Source organism: Mixophyes fleayi, chromosome 8 (assembly GCF_038048845.1).
Source record: "Mixophyes fleayi isolate aMixFle1 chromosome 8, aMixFle1.hap1, whole genome shotgun sequence".
Lineage (NCBI taxonomy): Eukaryota > Metazoa > Chordata > Amphibia > Anura > Limnodynastidae > Mixophyes > Mixophyes fleayi.
In genome coordinates this window covers 107,683,256-107,700,576 of record NC_134409.1, presented here as the reverse complement: position 1 = coordinate 107,700,576, position 17,321 = coordinate 107,683,256, and the positions used below count along the sequence as shown (strand labels likewise).

The window sequence follows — 17,321 nt, the reverse complement described above, 5'->3', positions numbered from 1 at the left end:
AGCCTCTGATGAGTAGAGATGAGCATTACATATAATGGGGAATAGATAGTTGCTCTTTAAAAGTAAAACTATCTCAAATAGAGAAGACAAGGGACCAGTGCCTGCTGATGTTCCGTTTGTTACCTAACAGTTTGCAGAACTACCCTCTCATCATAAGGGGACAGACCTGGCTCCTCTCATACCCCACTCCCACTTTTCCAGTTCTATCTCTACGACCTGGTTCTGGTTTCTCTCTTATGTTTATGTTTTTATTTCCATATTTTATTCCACTCACAGTTCCTTGCTGAAGTACTAAGCAGTTATGATTAGCATTTGTAATAGCCTTTAGATTCTATTTCGGTTGTAAGCTAGTAAGATTTGTTAATACTTTCAATCCTCTTATGTATAATAAAATCTCAGATGTAACACTAGACATTTTCTCTAGACTCCTGGGGGTGAATGTATCAAGCTGAGAGTTTTTCAGTTTGAAAAGTTGAGATGTTGCCTAGTCAGATTCTAGATGTCATTTTGTAGAATGTACTAAATAAATGATAGCTAGAATCTGATTGGCTTTTCAAACACGCCGGAAAACTCTCAGATTGATACATTTACTCCCTGGAATGTACTTCTCATGGTTCTTTCACTAAAAACTGTTTGAATAAAAGGAAATAGAACCCATGACCCTACCACTAGGCAATGCCAACCACTATGCCAAAATGCCACCCAAGTTAGGCATTTTTGTAATTAGTTTATACCTTTATATATGTATTAAGGATTTATTTTTCCTGCAAGCTTAACAATTAGACCTATAGTATGTCTAAAAATATGACAGCACAGAGCAGAAGTTATAGTGGAACATAAATGTTCTATTTTGATTCTATTGAGAATATAATAATTTAAAGAGGAAGTTATGACAACCGTTGAGACAAATAAAATGTTGTGCAATCTCTCAAACTGCTATCTTACAGCCTCCAGCTATTGAGGAACTACTGGTACCAGCATGTTCGAAACATTTTAAAAAATAATCAGATTGGACTTATTTCAAAGCACTTCCAAATTCAGTTTGATAGAAAGACAAATAGTTTCAGCAAACTAAATTTTTATTGATTCTATGACTGTATAGGCAAACCAATTCTCTGGAATTTTACTTATCTCTAATAAAGAATTATAATACTTTAATATACTTTTTAAAAACTTACATTTTACATGTGTTTATTTAATACAGTGTTGAGAGCTCCAGGTTAATGAACTATACTAGGACATAATAACTATGATATAAAGATTAGTGACTGGACTTTGCCTGGGAACTCTGCTCACCAAATTACTGACAGCCACAGATCAAGCCAATGCTACGCTGTAAGCAAAGAGGAATGGGGTGTGTGCTCATTGCAGGGGCCTTCCAGCTATCTCTACAAAGTAACGACTACAAAACCCCTTTTTAAAGTACAAAAAACTGAGAAAGGTAGCAATAACAAAAAAGGCAACTTCCTTATTGTTTTATGTATACTTGATATCATAGGGCCTGATTCATTAAGGATCTTAACTTAAGAAACTTCTTATTTCAGTCTCCTGTACAAAACCATGTTACAATGCAAGGGGTGCAAATGAGTTTTCTGTTTTGCACATAAGTTAAATACTGACTTTTTTCATTTTTTTTTTAGGATTATTGAAATGTGTTAAATGGGTGATTTAGGGGCATTTCCTTGTCTTGTTGAGGGGAATATATTTCTCTCCATAAATGGATTTCATTTGGACAGAGCGTCCCGCTCTGTATTTTGGGACCCAATGTTCCCTCACTCTTATGACTAACTAGCTGAAGTACCCGGCGTGGCCTGGTTTAAATCTTCAAGTTAATAAGTTATCAATGAGTTGGATGTAACTCTCAACCTTTTAATAATAATTTGCAGCCTAGCAGCTTTTCCAACACACCCATGAGGTGGCTGTCCAGTGTCATTTTTGTTTTTTTATTAAATGTCCTCCAAATCCATGCAGTGGAAGGCCCAGAAGAAGCTCCCCGGGTCAAAGTTCTGCCAATGGTACACAAACAGGAGGTCCGACCGGGACTCTAACCCCCCCTAAAACCTGGACACGATCCAACTCGACCACCTCATGTTGCTTTCATCCCAGTTGGTGCAGGAGTGTCCAAATCCATAACCAGACAGACAAACAAACAGACCAATGATTTTTATATATAAGATATTAGGAGCAATCCTAAGAAAAAAGTTACACAGCAAACCTTTAGCACACATACTCATACATTTTCATGATGTTCATAATTGGACCATCGCATTAATACTATGTGGGTATTTAATTCATTAAACCTAACATATGTGGAAAATATCAACTTCATTTAAAAAAGAACAATATTCTCTTTATATAATAAATTGTAAGGTCTTGCAGGATTTTAATTAAATGTTTTAAGCTTTTTTTTCCCCCTGAAATAATATAATAATGCATATTTTCTCTAATTTAAATCTCTGTTTCTCTAATATTTGTTCAAAAGTTTTGTACCTTTGATTAATTACAATATTACACTGTGCTGATTTAATTTTTTTAAGGATACACAACAAGAAAGTTTATAGAAGAAAGCACACCGTAAGGTTGTAGAATTGCATGTGTTTGTTTCAAATGGATGTGTGTTTTTCTTAGTAATCACTTTTCCATTTGTGGAGGTGGGCTTGTGCACTTTATTGGAACTATAACATAACTAGTTTAATTTAATAATTTTATTTTTAAGTTACCCCAGTAAATGTGAGTTTCTTCTTTTTTTCCTGGTACTCTAAATGAGTTTGTGAAACAAATTAAGAAAATATATGAAATAGTGTCTCAACGACATTGGTACATTGTGAAAATCAAAGAACAGACTGTCTGTTTGAGCTGTGAATGCTTTGTGTCCCTTATTATTCTGGACTTTGGCACCATTGGCTTATCTGCTTGTGGACTACCTATATATTGGTTATGTTAGCCATTTGATCCAGACTTTATTCAGTTATTTATTTAGCCTTTTAGCTGACAGATCTCTTTTATTTGCTACTTGGCCACTCCCTAATCCCAGTGACTTCTTATGCAAATGAGCAAGTATTCTCATAGTTTAAAGTGGGTGTGTGATCTACACACAATGTAGGAATCCATTGTGTGGTCTGATTTAATATGCAGACTGTCTATTTACTAGGAACCAGTGACATCACTGAGGTATTGCATGATTAATATTCATGAGGCCTGACATTTCATGAGGTACTGGCTCCTTATTGATCGGCTGTATTCTGATGAACATTAGTTTAGTCCACAAGACGTATATGTCTCCGCTGTGTGTACATGACAGGTCCACTTCAAGAAGAAAGATGATATCTATAGATTTGGGGAGTGAAATAAAAATAGATATTTTTTCTGATTTTAGCATGTAGAGATCTACTTAAAGAAACGTTTGATTATATGTAAGATAAACAGATAGATTTCAACAAAGTTCATTGGATCACATCATTTTTTATTGGTTATTCAATAAGAAATAATTAATTATTCTGGATCACCTAATTGATGCTGAAGATATCAGGTACAATATAATCTTTTTTACTTCCGTCAATTAGTCCTTTTCCATTGGAATGGACAAACCAGCAAGGAACCTTACTGCCATTACTGGGGTCTTTTCTGTAGTCTTTTTGTGCACCTCTAAAATTAAAATAATAACAACTATTAATAAATGTTATTTTTGTAAAAATTCTTAACAACAAAAAAATGCAATGCCTGAAACATGGGAGATAAGAATCACTTTATTTTTATTTTCTGCTTTCATCTATTTCAGAATTATTTGCATTCTATAAAATATCAAAATCGTTGAAGATTCTTTTGTTACTGTCAAAGTTTTCTATAAAGACCTAGGTGCTGGGTTATCGGCAAGCCAACACAGGTTTGCTTGTATGCTAGGTAGAACTGAATGTAAGTTGAAGAGTGATATAGAAGGAAAGTAAGATGGGACCAATAGGTCCCTGTGAAGGTATTTATGTCTTCCTTGTGCTTACTGTTTGAATCCTCATACCTCATAGAATGTGAGACAGGTATATTAGATTCAGTGGATGAGAAATTTGGATTGCTCTTCGACCTAGTTATGTCTTCAATTATTTTATAAAAGTATGAGGAGGACGGAAGAGAGACTTGATCCTTCATGTAGTGTACAGTCATGGCCAAAAGTTTTGAAAATTACACAAATATTATTTTTCACAAAGTCTACTGCCTCAGTTTTTATAATGGCAATTTGATATCCTCCAGAATGTCATGAATAGTGATCAAATGAATTGCAATTAATTTCGAAGTCCCTCTTTGCCATGACAATGAACTTTATCCCAAAAACAACATTTCCACTGGATTTCAGCCCTGCCACAAAAGGACCAGCTGACATCAGGTCAGTGATTCTCTCGTTAGGTGAGAGTGTTGACGAGGACAAGGCTGGAGATCACTCTGTCATGCTGATTAGAATAACAAGTTAGAATAACAAACTGGAAGCTTTAAAAGGAGGGTGGTGCTTGAAAGCATTGTTCTTCCTGTTAGCCATGGTTATCTGCAAGGAAAAATGTGCAGTCATCATTGCTTTGCACAAAAAAGGGCTTCACAGGCAAGATATTGCTGCTAGTAAGATTGCACCTAAAGCAACCATTTATCAGATCATCAAGAACTTCAAGAATAGAGGTTCAATAGTTGTGAAGAAGGCTTCAGGGTACCTAAGAATATCCAGCAAGTGCCAGGGCCATCTCCTAAAGTTGTTTCAGCTGTGGGTTCAGTGCACAACCAGTGCAGAACTTGCTCAGGAACGGCAGCAGGCAGTTGTGAATGCATCTTCACCCACAGTGAGGCAGAAGACTTTTTAAGGATGGCCTGGTGTCAAGAAGGCCAGCAAAGAAGCCACTTCGCTCCAGGAAAAATATCAGGGACAGACTAATATTCTGCAAAAGATACAGGGATTGAGCTGATGAGGACTGGGTTTAAGTCATTTTCTCTGATGAATCCGCTTTCAGATTGTTTGGGGCATCTGGAAAAAACGCTTGTCCAGAGAAGGAAAGGTGAGCACTACCATCAATCCTGTGTCATGCCAACAGTAAAGCATCCTGAGACCATTCATGTGTGGGGTTGCTTCAGCCAAGGGAGTGGGCTCACTCTCAATTTTGCATAAGAACACAGTAATGGTACCAAAACATCCTCCAGAAGCAACTTCTCCCAACCTTTCAAGAACAGTTTGATGACAAACAATGCCTTTTCCAGCATGATGAGCACCTTGCCATAAGGTGAAAGTGATGACTAAGTGGCTCTGGGATGAAAACATCGAAATTTTGTGTCCATGGCTTGAAAACTCCCCAGCCTTAATTCCATTGAGAACTTGTGGTCAATCCTCAAGAGGCAGGTGGACAAACAAAAACCCACAAATTTTGACAAACTCCAAGCATTTATTAGGCAAGAATGGGCGCCCATCATTCAATATGTGCTCCAGAAGTTGATTGACAGCATGCCAGGGAAAATTGCAGAGGTCTTCAAAAAGAAGGGTCAGCATTACATAAACTTAATTTAATTGTCAATAAAAGCCTTTGACACTTATGAAATGCTTGTGATTTTACTTCAGCATACCATAGCAACATCTGACAAAAAGGTCTAAAACCACTGAAGCAGCAAACTTTGGAAAAAACTATACTTATGTCACTGCCCATAAGGTTATATAAAGACCTAGATAGTCTGTTTGTCACAAATCAGCCAAATTTCTGCTCAAAGTCATGAATTAAAGTGAAACACACTCAAAATGAAAAGACTGTCCCCAACCTAGGCCAAGTCCCGTTCTTCTCTACAACGTTTCGGCACATTGAGCGACTAGCCCAGGAATACATCATTATGGAGGGTCATGTTAATGTTATCTTAGATGCCACACTAGAGAGAACCTCCCCCTCTCCACAAACCCCAAATCTACCATGTCTACATCTAGGGACTCCTCAAGCTTGTCTGCCTTGTTGAATCAGCACTCCGAACACGACACATGGTGTCTTAAAAACTCCTTTACGAAGGACTATACCCACTACTCGGCTCCTCATCAAAAATACTCCCGCATTGACATACTCCATTTTTCTCAATCTCTAACATCCATGACTTCCCTACCCCATTCTCTTGGACTGACCATACGGGAGTATATATCATTCTTGATCTATTACAAAACTATCCTCGCACATTCAAATGGCACCTGGATGGTTCTCCCATGTTGAACACCACCACCTTTCCTGATATTAATACAGCGATATCCGATTACTTTCAAGAGAACTCCTCCCAGGAGGCCATCCTAGATGTTGTGTGAGAAGCTCACAAAGCCACCATTCATGGTCAAGTGAGTAAAACAGCCTCACCAGCTAAAAGTAAGGCTACCCTAGAATAATCCTCCCTTGAACAACATGTTTCCACCCTTCTAGCACAACACAAGCAACACCCCGACCGTGCCTTGCTGTTACAGATTGACTCTCTGGAGGGCCAATTGAACACTCTATTATTCTCCCTTTTACAGAAACTTCAACAGTGCTTTTATGACAAAGCAGACAAGGCAGACTATTTGCTCACCCATAAACTCTGACAGATATGGGCATATTGATAAATTACATCCGAAATCCTCTAACTCCATCACCTATGACCCCCTGACCATTGTTAATGAGTTCTGGGATTTTTACGCCTCTCTCAACAATCTTCTTGAACCTCCACCCCGAGGTCATAGGGTTTATTCTCACACCTTTCCCTGGTAGTCCCTATTTTTAAATTAACCGAAGTCCCCACCAGGTTTACTACCTTTTGGAGTTCTCCCCTTGTCACACCTGAGGTGTCAGGTATCTTAATGACCTCTCACGCGGTACCCCATCCCTCCAATTCTCAAAACATCCAAACTGCCAATGGCATACCGACACGGTCCTTCTATCAATATTTGTAGATACACAATCTTCACACCACGGTTAAATGCTGTGTTTCCTCCTGCCCACTCACCACTATTGAGACGTTGTGGCCCAGTCTTAACTCTACTATGTACTCCAAACTGACCTCCCCGACTACCCCATCCTGTGACCCCCACGAACTAGCAAGGGAACAGGACTTGGATGACCCTCTTAATGATGATGACTGGACTAAAATTCGAGACAATTCCTCCTTAAGTTCCATTTGTGTTAGGATAAAGGAAAATGTGTATAAACTCCTGTTCCTTTGGTACTATGTCCACACTTGTCTCTATAAGTTGTTACCTGACTTCTCTGACAGATGCTGCCGTGCATGCTCTGGCATAGGCAGGTTTCTCCATATATGGTTGGACTACCTGAATCTAACCAGGTTTTGGCTGGTCGTCAAGTCCCTAATGGAGTCCATACTCCAGATTGACCTCCCATTAGAGCCCAAATTTATTCTCCTGCCTCTTGAATTCCCATCTGTTACAAGACATAAAATAGAATAAATTGGCATGCCACATCATTTCAGCTGCCACCTGCCAAATTGCAGCTGACTGTAAATACACTGCCCTTCCTTCTCTTTCCACCACAATTGCCAGAGCGTGGCAATTCCATCACATGGAATTCATGACTATTATAATTAATAACACCTCCAAAACTTTTAATAAAGTGTGACAAAGAGAGTTTTTTTTTTACCACACCTCTCCTGCATAGGGACAGGTGAGCTTCCAGGGAGTCTTCAGGTACAGACTGCAGACAGGATTAAATTCTTTCTGAGTAAGACTCCTAGGCTAAACATACACAGGTGGAGGATAGGATCTAATGAGGTAATTAGACTGGGAGGGGTTTATTGCATTCAAACCTTTATTGTTCATTTGTGCAGTGCGACTGATGTCAGCTAGTTGGCCACTGACTAGGCAGGAGGTCTGCATCTAGCCAGAGCTAGGGTCGTCTGGTGTTATCCTGACAAAAGTCTTCTGTGCTGTTTGCGATGTGAACAATTAAAGCACCGTTTATTCAAGCAAGATGTTGTTCTGTCTGACATCGGCCAGGTGTCAGCGTCACAATTTATATTTTAACAGAATTTATTGAAAAGCCACCAAAGATTTGCAGGTCTGCATTATAAAATCACCAGAGATTTTGGATTCTGCACTGTATAGTGGCCTCCAGAAGAGGGTTGGTGTTGTATAATAGTATGCACCCTGTTTTGTATGGTAGTTATTAGAATGCTCTCTAAAATGTATATCAGTCACTAGGATTGTCTCTATATTGTATAGTGGTCACACAAATGCTCTCTGCATTGTATCAATCACTAGATTACTGAACGTAATGTATATAAATCACTAGAATGTTTTTTTTTATTGTACAGTGGTCACTAGAATGCCCTGTGTATTGTAAATTAAACATAATAAATCTCTATATATTGTACAGAGGTTACCAGAATGCTGTTTGTGTTGTATCTATGTCACTAGAACTCTCTGTGTAATAAGTTGGTAACTAGAATAGGCTCCTCATTGAATACAGGTCACATAGGTCTTCGTGGTATTTGATAACAGCTCTTTGAAATAAGGATATTTAATTTATTTCATTGGCTGTATGCCTACATGCCAACATTAGATAGACCACGCGCAAAATAGAAAAATCATGCATTGGTCACACAGAGTTTTCCATTGTTGTGTGCTGCTTGAATTTTGGGCCCACTTATCCATGTTTTCCGCCAGGTGTAAAAGTTGCCAACTTTCCCATAGGTTGGGATTACTGAATAACAAGGCAGCTAATAAAGAATACAACTACAGGGCATGCATAAAATGAGTACGTATGAGCTCACAATGATAAGATTAGAAGTCTTCAGGGGTACATTGAGACATAGAAATAGGAGCATAAAGAAATATGCTGCACGGTTTCATTTCGCATATTCATAAATAATCCTTATTAAGCTCATAAACAAGATGCATTCTCAGTGAATACACCAGGGGGTAAATGTATGAACCTCCGGATTCTTCAACTCCGGCGAGTTCAGCGTCTTCAGCGCTTACATTTAAAGCGGCGCTGCCTTGTAAAGGGAGTATAAGTCGACCCGAATATAAGCCGAGGCACCTAATTTTACCACATAAAACTGGGAAAACATATTGAATCGAGTATAAGCCTAGGGTGGAAAAGAGCGCTAATTTAAAAACCTAAATAAAAATGATAGGTTCAATCTATGAAATCATTTTTAGCTAAACCATAAATAACAGTACATGACAAGGAACATTCATAAATGATTATAAAATCATTGGGTACAACCTAACCTAAATAAAGGGGTATATAAGGGGTAGGGATATAAATGTATGAACATTTTCTCTAAAGTGCTACATAACATGGTGGCTGTATTGTTTGTTCATTATGTAATATAAGCTAATTTGATTTACCTTGAAGCAAAGTAGATAGTTTTGAAGTGTAACCTTATTTTGAAAATTTACAGTGCACTGTAAATTAAAAAAAAAAAAAGGAGAGAGAGAGAGAGAGAGAGTTAGTTTTTTTTTCACTTACCCCGCAGTGGCAATGGAACGCATATGCGTTCCAACAACAGGAAGTTCGGCATTTGGAACGCAAGTTTGCGTTCCAAATGCCGAACTTCCTGTTGTTGGAACGCATATGCAAAAGTTAACAGCCGAGGGACCGGACACCAGGTAAGTTCACCCGTGTGTAAGCCGAGTGGCCTTTTTCAGCATACAAAAATGTGCTGAAAAACTCGGCTTATACACGAGTATATACGGTAATATAAGCTTGGGAGAGATCCTTGTTAGGTCTGAAACTGTACTTGCCAATGTTCTCAGAATGAATAGATGTGAACTGTCACCACAATGCAAATTAGTAAGCTGGGATGGCCATAACTGGGCAGTGGACGTGTCTGCCTAAAGTAACTTAGTGAACTTGGTGGAGTGTGAAGTTGAAAGATGCAAATTAAATAATAAATATTATTTGCAAAATTACAGTGAACTATAAACAAGCAAATCATTCTGTACCTTGTCACTGTCAGCAGCTTATTCTTCACTAACATTGTTGCATCTGGTTTTTCAGTGTTGTCAGATTTGAAAATTTCATAATCAATTCCGTGAAAAAATTGTCCTTAAAAAAATATTATGTATTATGTTGAAACACATTACACATATGATAAAACCACAGGATAACTTGTGTTTGATTTTTAATACATAAAATAAGAATCTAAATATGTTGTAATTTTTCAAAACGTAATACATTCAAAGGCAGTGAAAATTCCCATCCTTTTAATGCTTTTTCAGATTCATTTGCGAGTGAACATACACAAACTCACACTACAGGAAAACATTATGTAATACATGATACCACACAAGAAAGAAAAGCAAAGTAGTTTTATACATTGCCCTCTCTCTGGAGGCGATGACTTCACTGTCTATGGCAGTTGTCCTCTTACATTTTGGGTCTGGACATGACCCATGTTTTATGTTTGTATTTGTTTTGCCATTAGCTGATTGCTTTTCATGCCCCCTTGTTCTCAAGACTATTTAAGGCACCTGTTCTGGCAATATGGTGCCAGATCTTCCTGTCATGCAGCATTTAGGTGCTGGATACTAGAATCTGCTAATTAAGAATGGACACAGGATACCAGGAATTCAGAGGAGCCAAACAATCCAGCAGTTTTGCAGGATTGTTTGGCTGGATTGTTTCGCTCCTCTGTATTCCTGGTATATCCTGGTATCCTGTGTCCATTCTTATTCAGCAGATTCTAGTATCCAGCGCTATATGCTTTTCAGTTAATCCTGGTATCCTGTATCCTTTCCTATTCACCAGATCCTGGTATCCAGAGCTATATGTTTCTCAGCTAATCCCAATATCCTGTATGTGTTCATATTCAGCAGATCCAGGTATTCAGTACTATATGATTCTCAGCTAATCCTGGTATCCTGGAAATCTGTATTTGTTCTTATTCAGCAGATGCTGGTATCCTGTGCTATGTGCTTCTCAACTAATCCTGGTAATCTGCTATGCTATATCCGTTCCTATTCTGGTCACTTGTCGCCTAATAACATCTTCTCCTATCAGTCTTGCCTGGTACCCATCAGGAGAACTGCGACTTGCAGGATGTAAGCAGCAAAGCTAAAACCCGCTTGCGGGGGTCTCTGGCAAAAACCTTCACCTCGTTAGACATGTCGCTGTGGTGGGTGGAGTCAAATCAGGCAGATTGCAAAGAATCCAATCAGCCCTGTGAATTCCATGGTTATACACTTGTCAATTTCTGGGGTGCAGCAGACATGTGAACAAGCCATAGCAAAACACTGTTGGTCTAACCGGGGACCACACATGACATCTGACAACGATTCTGTAGGGCAATTTCGGACAATATGTTGGGTCTAACACGGAATATTGGACAGTTTGCCCCAGGAAGTTACCCACTCAATGTGGGTCAGGAGAGCAGCAATTCACACTTGAAATTAGAGAACTAAATGTCTGCTGTCCAATATCAGAGATCGAGACCAGCATTACAAAGGGATCACAATCGTATTAATTAACCCTAGTTGTTCTATTGCATATTATAGAATAGGTCTACTGTCTTCTAGGGACTTTTATTAACAATTCATCTAATCATATATCGTACTATATTACAACCAATATGTGGATTGATTTGATATGATAGTCAGCAGAGACAAGCGTGGCTTTATCAGGGTACTTTGACACTCTAATACATGATTAAAATGTATGTAGATTCACAGTATATGCCTCAAGGTGGCAATGACTATAATGTGATTAAATTTAAAATATTATAAGTCCAATAAATCATACATAGCTTCGAATTGCAACTATATATACCTAAATATAGGTGACCATTTATATCACCATCACAATTGGAGAGCTTGACTCAATACATAGTATTAATATATGGACAAGCCAATATTGTCTAATACCTGTCAACATTGTTAAGTGGATAGATCTGTAAATTCAATGAGAAACTATTTAATGTAATATCAAAAGACATTAATACATCTAAACAAGCTAATATCTGAGACATTTCAATATACTATGCTGGATAGGAATATATATCAAAACTAAACTATATCCATCTATATCCATCATTAATCAATTCAGTCAATATGTGAGTAATTTACACCAGGAACAATAAGACATGATATCAAGGATTATGAACCTATCTGTTAATAGGTTATAAAAGCAATACTCTCCTATTCCCACCATTAATGAGACAGCGAGCCAAAAACAGAATTATTAATTTTCTATTATTGTGAAGCAGATTTTTGTTTTCTCAGGACATTTTTAATCCCATCCAGGTACATAGTGCCGCTGGTCTCCTGATTATTTTGATCACTTAATTTCTATCCTTTTCACTTTCTTCAGATCGTTTTAATAAATCACTCCTGTTCAACATTGTTTTAACAGAATTGAATAAAGATTAATAAAATACTAAAATGCAATTTATACCTTATCCCTAAGTGCATATATATATATATATATATATATATATATATATATATATATATATATATATATATATACATACAACTTGCTTTCTTTCTTGTGTGGTTACAGGTATAATACAGTAGCACCACCCCATACAATTAAGCTATATTATATAAGTGATAACCCAAATTTATATGTCAATCCTACCCTCCCTACATCTCCAATCTCATCTCTACCTACACTCCTAGCTGCCCCCTCCGCTCTGCCTGTGACCGCCGCCTCACTACTTCACTGATCACCTCTTCCCACTCCCGTCTCCAGGACTTTGCCCGGGCTGCTCCCCTGCTGTGGAACGATCTTCCACGTTCCATCAGGTTAACATCTACTTTCAAAGGCTTCAAGCGTGCCCTTAAGACTCATTTCTTTATTCAAGTCTATCAGTCCTCAACCTAACTCCCTTGTCCCGGCTCTCTCCCCCAGTTAGTACCACCCTATTTGTGTCTCCCCCTTTCCTTTAGGATGAAAGCTCTCAGGAGCAGGGCCCTCTATCCTTGTGTGCTCCTTCTACTATTCCATCACCCTCTGTACCTCTTGGCCTGTTCTCTTAAGCTTCGGCCTACTTCTCGCTGATTACTACCATCACTTTCACTCATTGTCCCAGAAATAATTTGATTTGCATTACCATGTTAACTGTGTGTTTGTGAGTGTATATATATATATTTTTTTTGGTTCTTCATATTTTGTTCTGTATGTTTCATGTTGTGTCATGGGTCACTGTTTTCTATATATGTCATGTACGGTGCTGCGGACTCCTTGTGGCGCCTTATAAATTAAAGATAATAATAATAATTCCTGTCTGTACGGTTACAATTCCTTCTTGTAACTATACAATACAGAATATAAATCCTTACCTAGTAGTCCATGAACATCTGCAGAAAATTTATGATCATCCAAAGTATAAAATCCTAAGAAATCCCTGTGAAGAGGGTGATTCTTCCAAACTTCGTGCAAAATAATAACAAATTTTGCCCCTTCCCCAAACGAAATGGTCACATTTTTTTTCTTGCTGATTAGCAAATTGAATCTGAAATAGTGAATACATAAGTGTATTGGAATAGCTTAATTTATTTTGAAATGCCATCCCTGCTACTTATTTACAGAATATGTGGCTCATTTACAAAATGATTAGACAGTGTAAATGTCCTGGGTGAGCCATTGTGATGTGACAAATGTTCATGTGAGCTATGCCCAATTGCATCTGGAAAGTGCAGTAGTCGTGGTATTGAAAGTATAGACCTAATGTTTCTTTTCCACCACTTACAAGGATATGTAAAAAAACAAATCCTTCTGTTGTGGAAAACGGTTCTGTGTCTCTCTCCTAAATCTCATTTAAATATCTCAACGTTGAACAACTTGTTCAACCCAGTACTCCTTAAGACACCATTATATAATTCATACTACATGATCGGGAGGTGATTTGAACAATATTATCAAACGGTACGACCAACCAAATTCAACGGCAATCGGCACTTTGGAACCACCTTTGTTCATCGAGAATGTATACACACTAACGCGATATCTGACCGTACAGTCGTTTATCGGGTGATTGGCCTGATACTTGGGTGCAAAACCTCCAGTGTGTACCTAGCTTTAGTAAGGAAGAGCTTGATCAACCCAGTACTCCTTAAAAAAACATTATTATCATGATCAAATTGGTAGCACATTGCACAAAGTCTGAAAAAATAGGCACATTAAGTCCCAAAACATTTTTTTAACTATGGACCTGCAGTTTTGCACTTCTGGATATGACGGTTGTGTATCACTGCACACTGGAGAGAAAGGTTGTGGGAGAGGCATAGTTCTCACATGGACATCACCTTATGAGCTAGTACAGATTTGTTAATTTAGTGACTATTGAATCAGAGTAACATTCAGTTCCTTACCCTTCCTTGCTTACAGATGTTATTTCTCCCCATGTGAACATTTCTGTGTTATCACCATTTAAGATAGTGATCATCTGAGTGGTCACCTCAATTTTCAGTCTCTTCTCTCTGTTTACAATCCCCAGTCTTCCAAAATAGGTTTCATTTGATATCACGTTGTTGTCCGTTTTCTTGTTTCCAATAAGTTCTGCGTTGACTGCAATGCCTAAGGAAGAAAATACACTGACACGATTATCAGAATAATTTTTTAAGGAGTGATGTGAGGATTTTATTACAAACATGTATGTGACTGTTTTATGCTATTACTTATTACTATTAGAAACCTGTTTTTATTTTATAAAGTATTGTAGTATTATAAAGTTATGTGATGCCCCAAGACTGTGAGAGTGTACTGGAATTATCTTATAGTTATGGTATGCTCCATATTTCTAGTGGTCTGTAGGTTTCTATTATAGAGCTATAACAAGCTGCAGGGCCTGTTAGGTGCAGGACTTAGGTTCTATTCAAAGTTACATTATACCAAACTCCCGATTTGTAGAAGATTTGTTGGTTTTCTTCTGTATTATAGATTTAGGTTATAGTCCATAATTATGCTGGTATTAGCCTAAGTGACCAGTTTGCTGCCCAGTTTGAAATGATTATTGAAAAAGATAATACTAATATAAAAATCTGTGAGGCCTATTTATAAACTCAGCCTGATTGCAGCAATATGGTTGTTTTTTTCCCGCTACTTATAGCAGAGATAAAACAAAAATCACTTATCACTGCAATTTAACAAATACTTATCCCCAGGACAATTCCACAGCAGTAAGTCATAGAACAGTCCCACTATTTGATATTGTCTGCATAAAGTACCTAAGTGGTCTATTCAACAAGGTTGGGGTGAAATGGACGATTTTCTATTTATCTATTTTACCGCAGCAATATAAAACTTCTGTCTCCCAATTTATTAATATAATTTTGGCAGGGCAGCTGAGCGATGCAATGTAAGTTTATACAGATAAAAAAAACTGCAAGTAAAATCATTTGCTTTGTCCTCATTTTCTGCCCAACAAACTTTTCAGTTCCCTTTACTTTCATCAGAGGTAAAGGGAACTGAAATGATCGTTGTGCAGGAAATGTTTTGTAATGTATTTTTTTCTTTGATTATTTTTGGACTTTTTTGTATCTTTCCATTACATTTTTCTTTTATTTTCTGTTCATTTTATTTGAACAATTGAGGATATGCAATTTACTATATGGACTGTGCACAGCACTTTTTTGTTATTTTGTTTGGTAGATATTTGAGTACATCCCCCTCCATCTATTTTTGTGTCATATATATATATATATATATATATATATATATATATATATAGATATGTATATAATAAACGTAGAAAAAAGAAATAAATATATATATATATATATATATATATATATATATATATATATATATATATATGTATATATATATACACACACGTTTATTTCATCCTTAATATTTTCTTTACTGATGCCTTGCATATGATAACCAAGGTCAAAGCCTAGATCTCATGCTGTTCCTCTTTACTTCTCTCATATCATCATCAGGGCCGGAGATCTCCTCAGTAAGGAGCTTACAGCGCACCGTGGAAAGACTACAGTGACTGGAGAAGGAGGTAAGCGCTTGGAGGGGGGTGGGGGCGGTGGGGGGCTCACAGGGGGCCTCATGGGGGGGGTCTCACAGGGGGAATGGACGGGCCCATTAGCCCATCATCATCATTTATTTATATAGCGCCAGAAAATTCCATAGCGCTTTACAATTGGGAGCAAACAGTAATAAAACAATACTGGGTAATACATACAGACAGAGAGGTAAGAAGACCCTGCTTGTAAGCTTACAATCCTATACACTTTCTCAGGCTTATGTTAGTCTCACTGTTTTATGTCCTTTAATTTGGTTGCTTAACGCAATGTCCATCTCATCTGTTAAATTATGTTTGCTTTTTCTCAAGTATCTAATACTTGAATGTTATTTAATCACTTTTCTCCTTTTCTCAGTCTCTCTGTCTCTCTCTTGTTCAAATGTTTTCTCTTTATTTTGAATATTTACTTTTAACTTTACTGTGTTTCTGGGCTTAGTTATTTGTCTTTCCTAAACTTTTTTCTTCTTTATCTGTTTCCCACTTTTTCTCTACCACTGTGTAACTCCTCTTTTCAAGATGGCCACCATCCAAAGCCCCCCACTCTTTTAAGGACAAAGGGTCCAGACATGACAGCTGGAGCCCACAGGACAAAATAAACTGTCCAATATGTGTGAATGCAGCACCCGGCACAATGTATTGGGGGGACTGAACTCTGTGCTCTGTGACATCCCACCTACTTAACAACTTGAGGAGCAGCAATAAAAACACACAGTTTTCCTACCATTAAGTCGCTCACCTATTCCCACTGCCAGTAATCACTACAAACCAATGCTATCTGTCCTATACCCTCATAGTCACTAACTGTACCTATTTTCCAGGTTCAGTACCAGGTTTTGTCTTTGAAATTTTTGGTACCTGGAAATGTCCTGTTTTTTTCAGTATGGACATAATAACATTCCCCTTTTCTGCATGTTAAATGCAAAATTGACTATCTTTTCTTCTTCTGTAGGCTTTAGACATTAATAGCTAATGAATAGGTGTATTTAAAATGAAAGAGTACGCTATTATCAAATTCAGTAAACCTAAAACCAATAAAATGGTATTGCTCCAATGTACACAGAAAGAGTTTCATGCGTATTCTGCATAAAGGCTCAGTCTCAGAAGCAAAGTGTCCTTGGAAAATATTTTAAAAATTGACAACTAAGGTAGAGCTATTGCACACATACATTTCAATGAGATTAATTATTACTATGTGGTGTCTTCACTGCTCCTTCCCTCCCTCTGGGTGCCAAGGTCTGCTCTGTTCTTACACATTCCTGTGTAGCTATTTATAGGAGCTGCATATGAATTTTTAGGAAGATCTAGTACATAAGTTATAAGATATAACATATTCGAGGAATGTCTATTAAAACACG

The 17,321-nt window shown here is 37.5% G+C and overlaps 1 protein-coding gene across 1 annotated transcript in view; it reads right to left on the bottom strand.

The window, feature by feature from the left end:
- Positions 1–3,506: 3,506 nt before the first annotated feature.
- Positions 3,507–17,321, bottom strand: part of LOC142100260 (inter-alpha-trypsin inhibitor heavy chain H3-like) — an 83,288-nt gene continuing 69,473 nt past the window's right edge. Inside the window, exons 15-18 of the mRNA XM_075184191.1 lie at positions 14,300–14,504; positions 13,268–13,440; positions 9,932–10,034; positions 3,507–3,645 (exon numbers count right to left, since the gene is read on the bottom strand). Of these exons, the coding sequence (XP_075040292.1) occupies positions 3,507–3,645; positions 9,932–10,034; positions 13,268–13,440; positions 14,300–14,504 (620 nt within the window). The remainder of the gene's footprint in view (positions 3,646–9,931; positions 10,035–13,267; positions 13,441–14,299; positions 14,505–17,321) is intronic.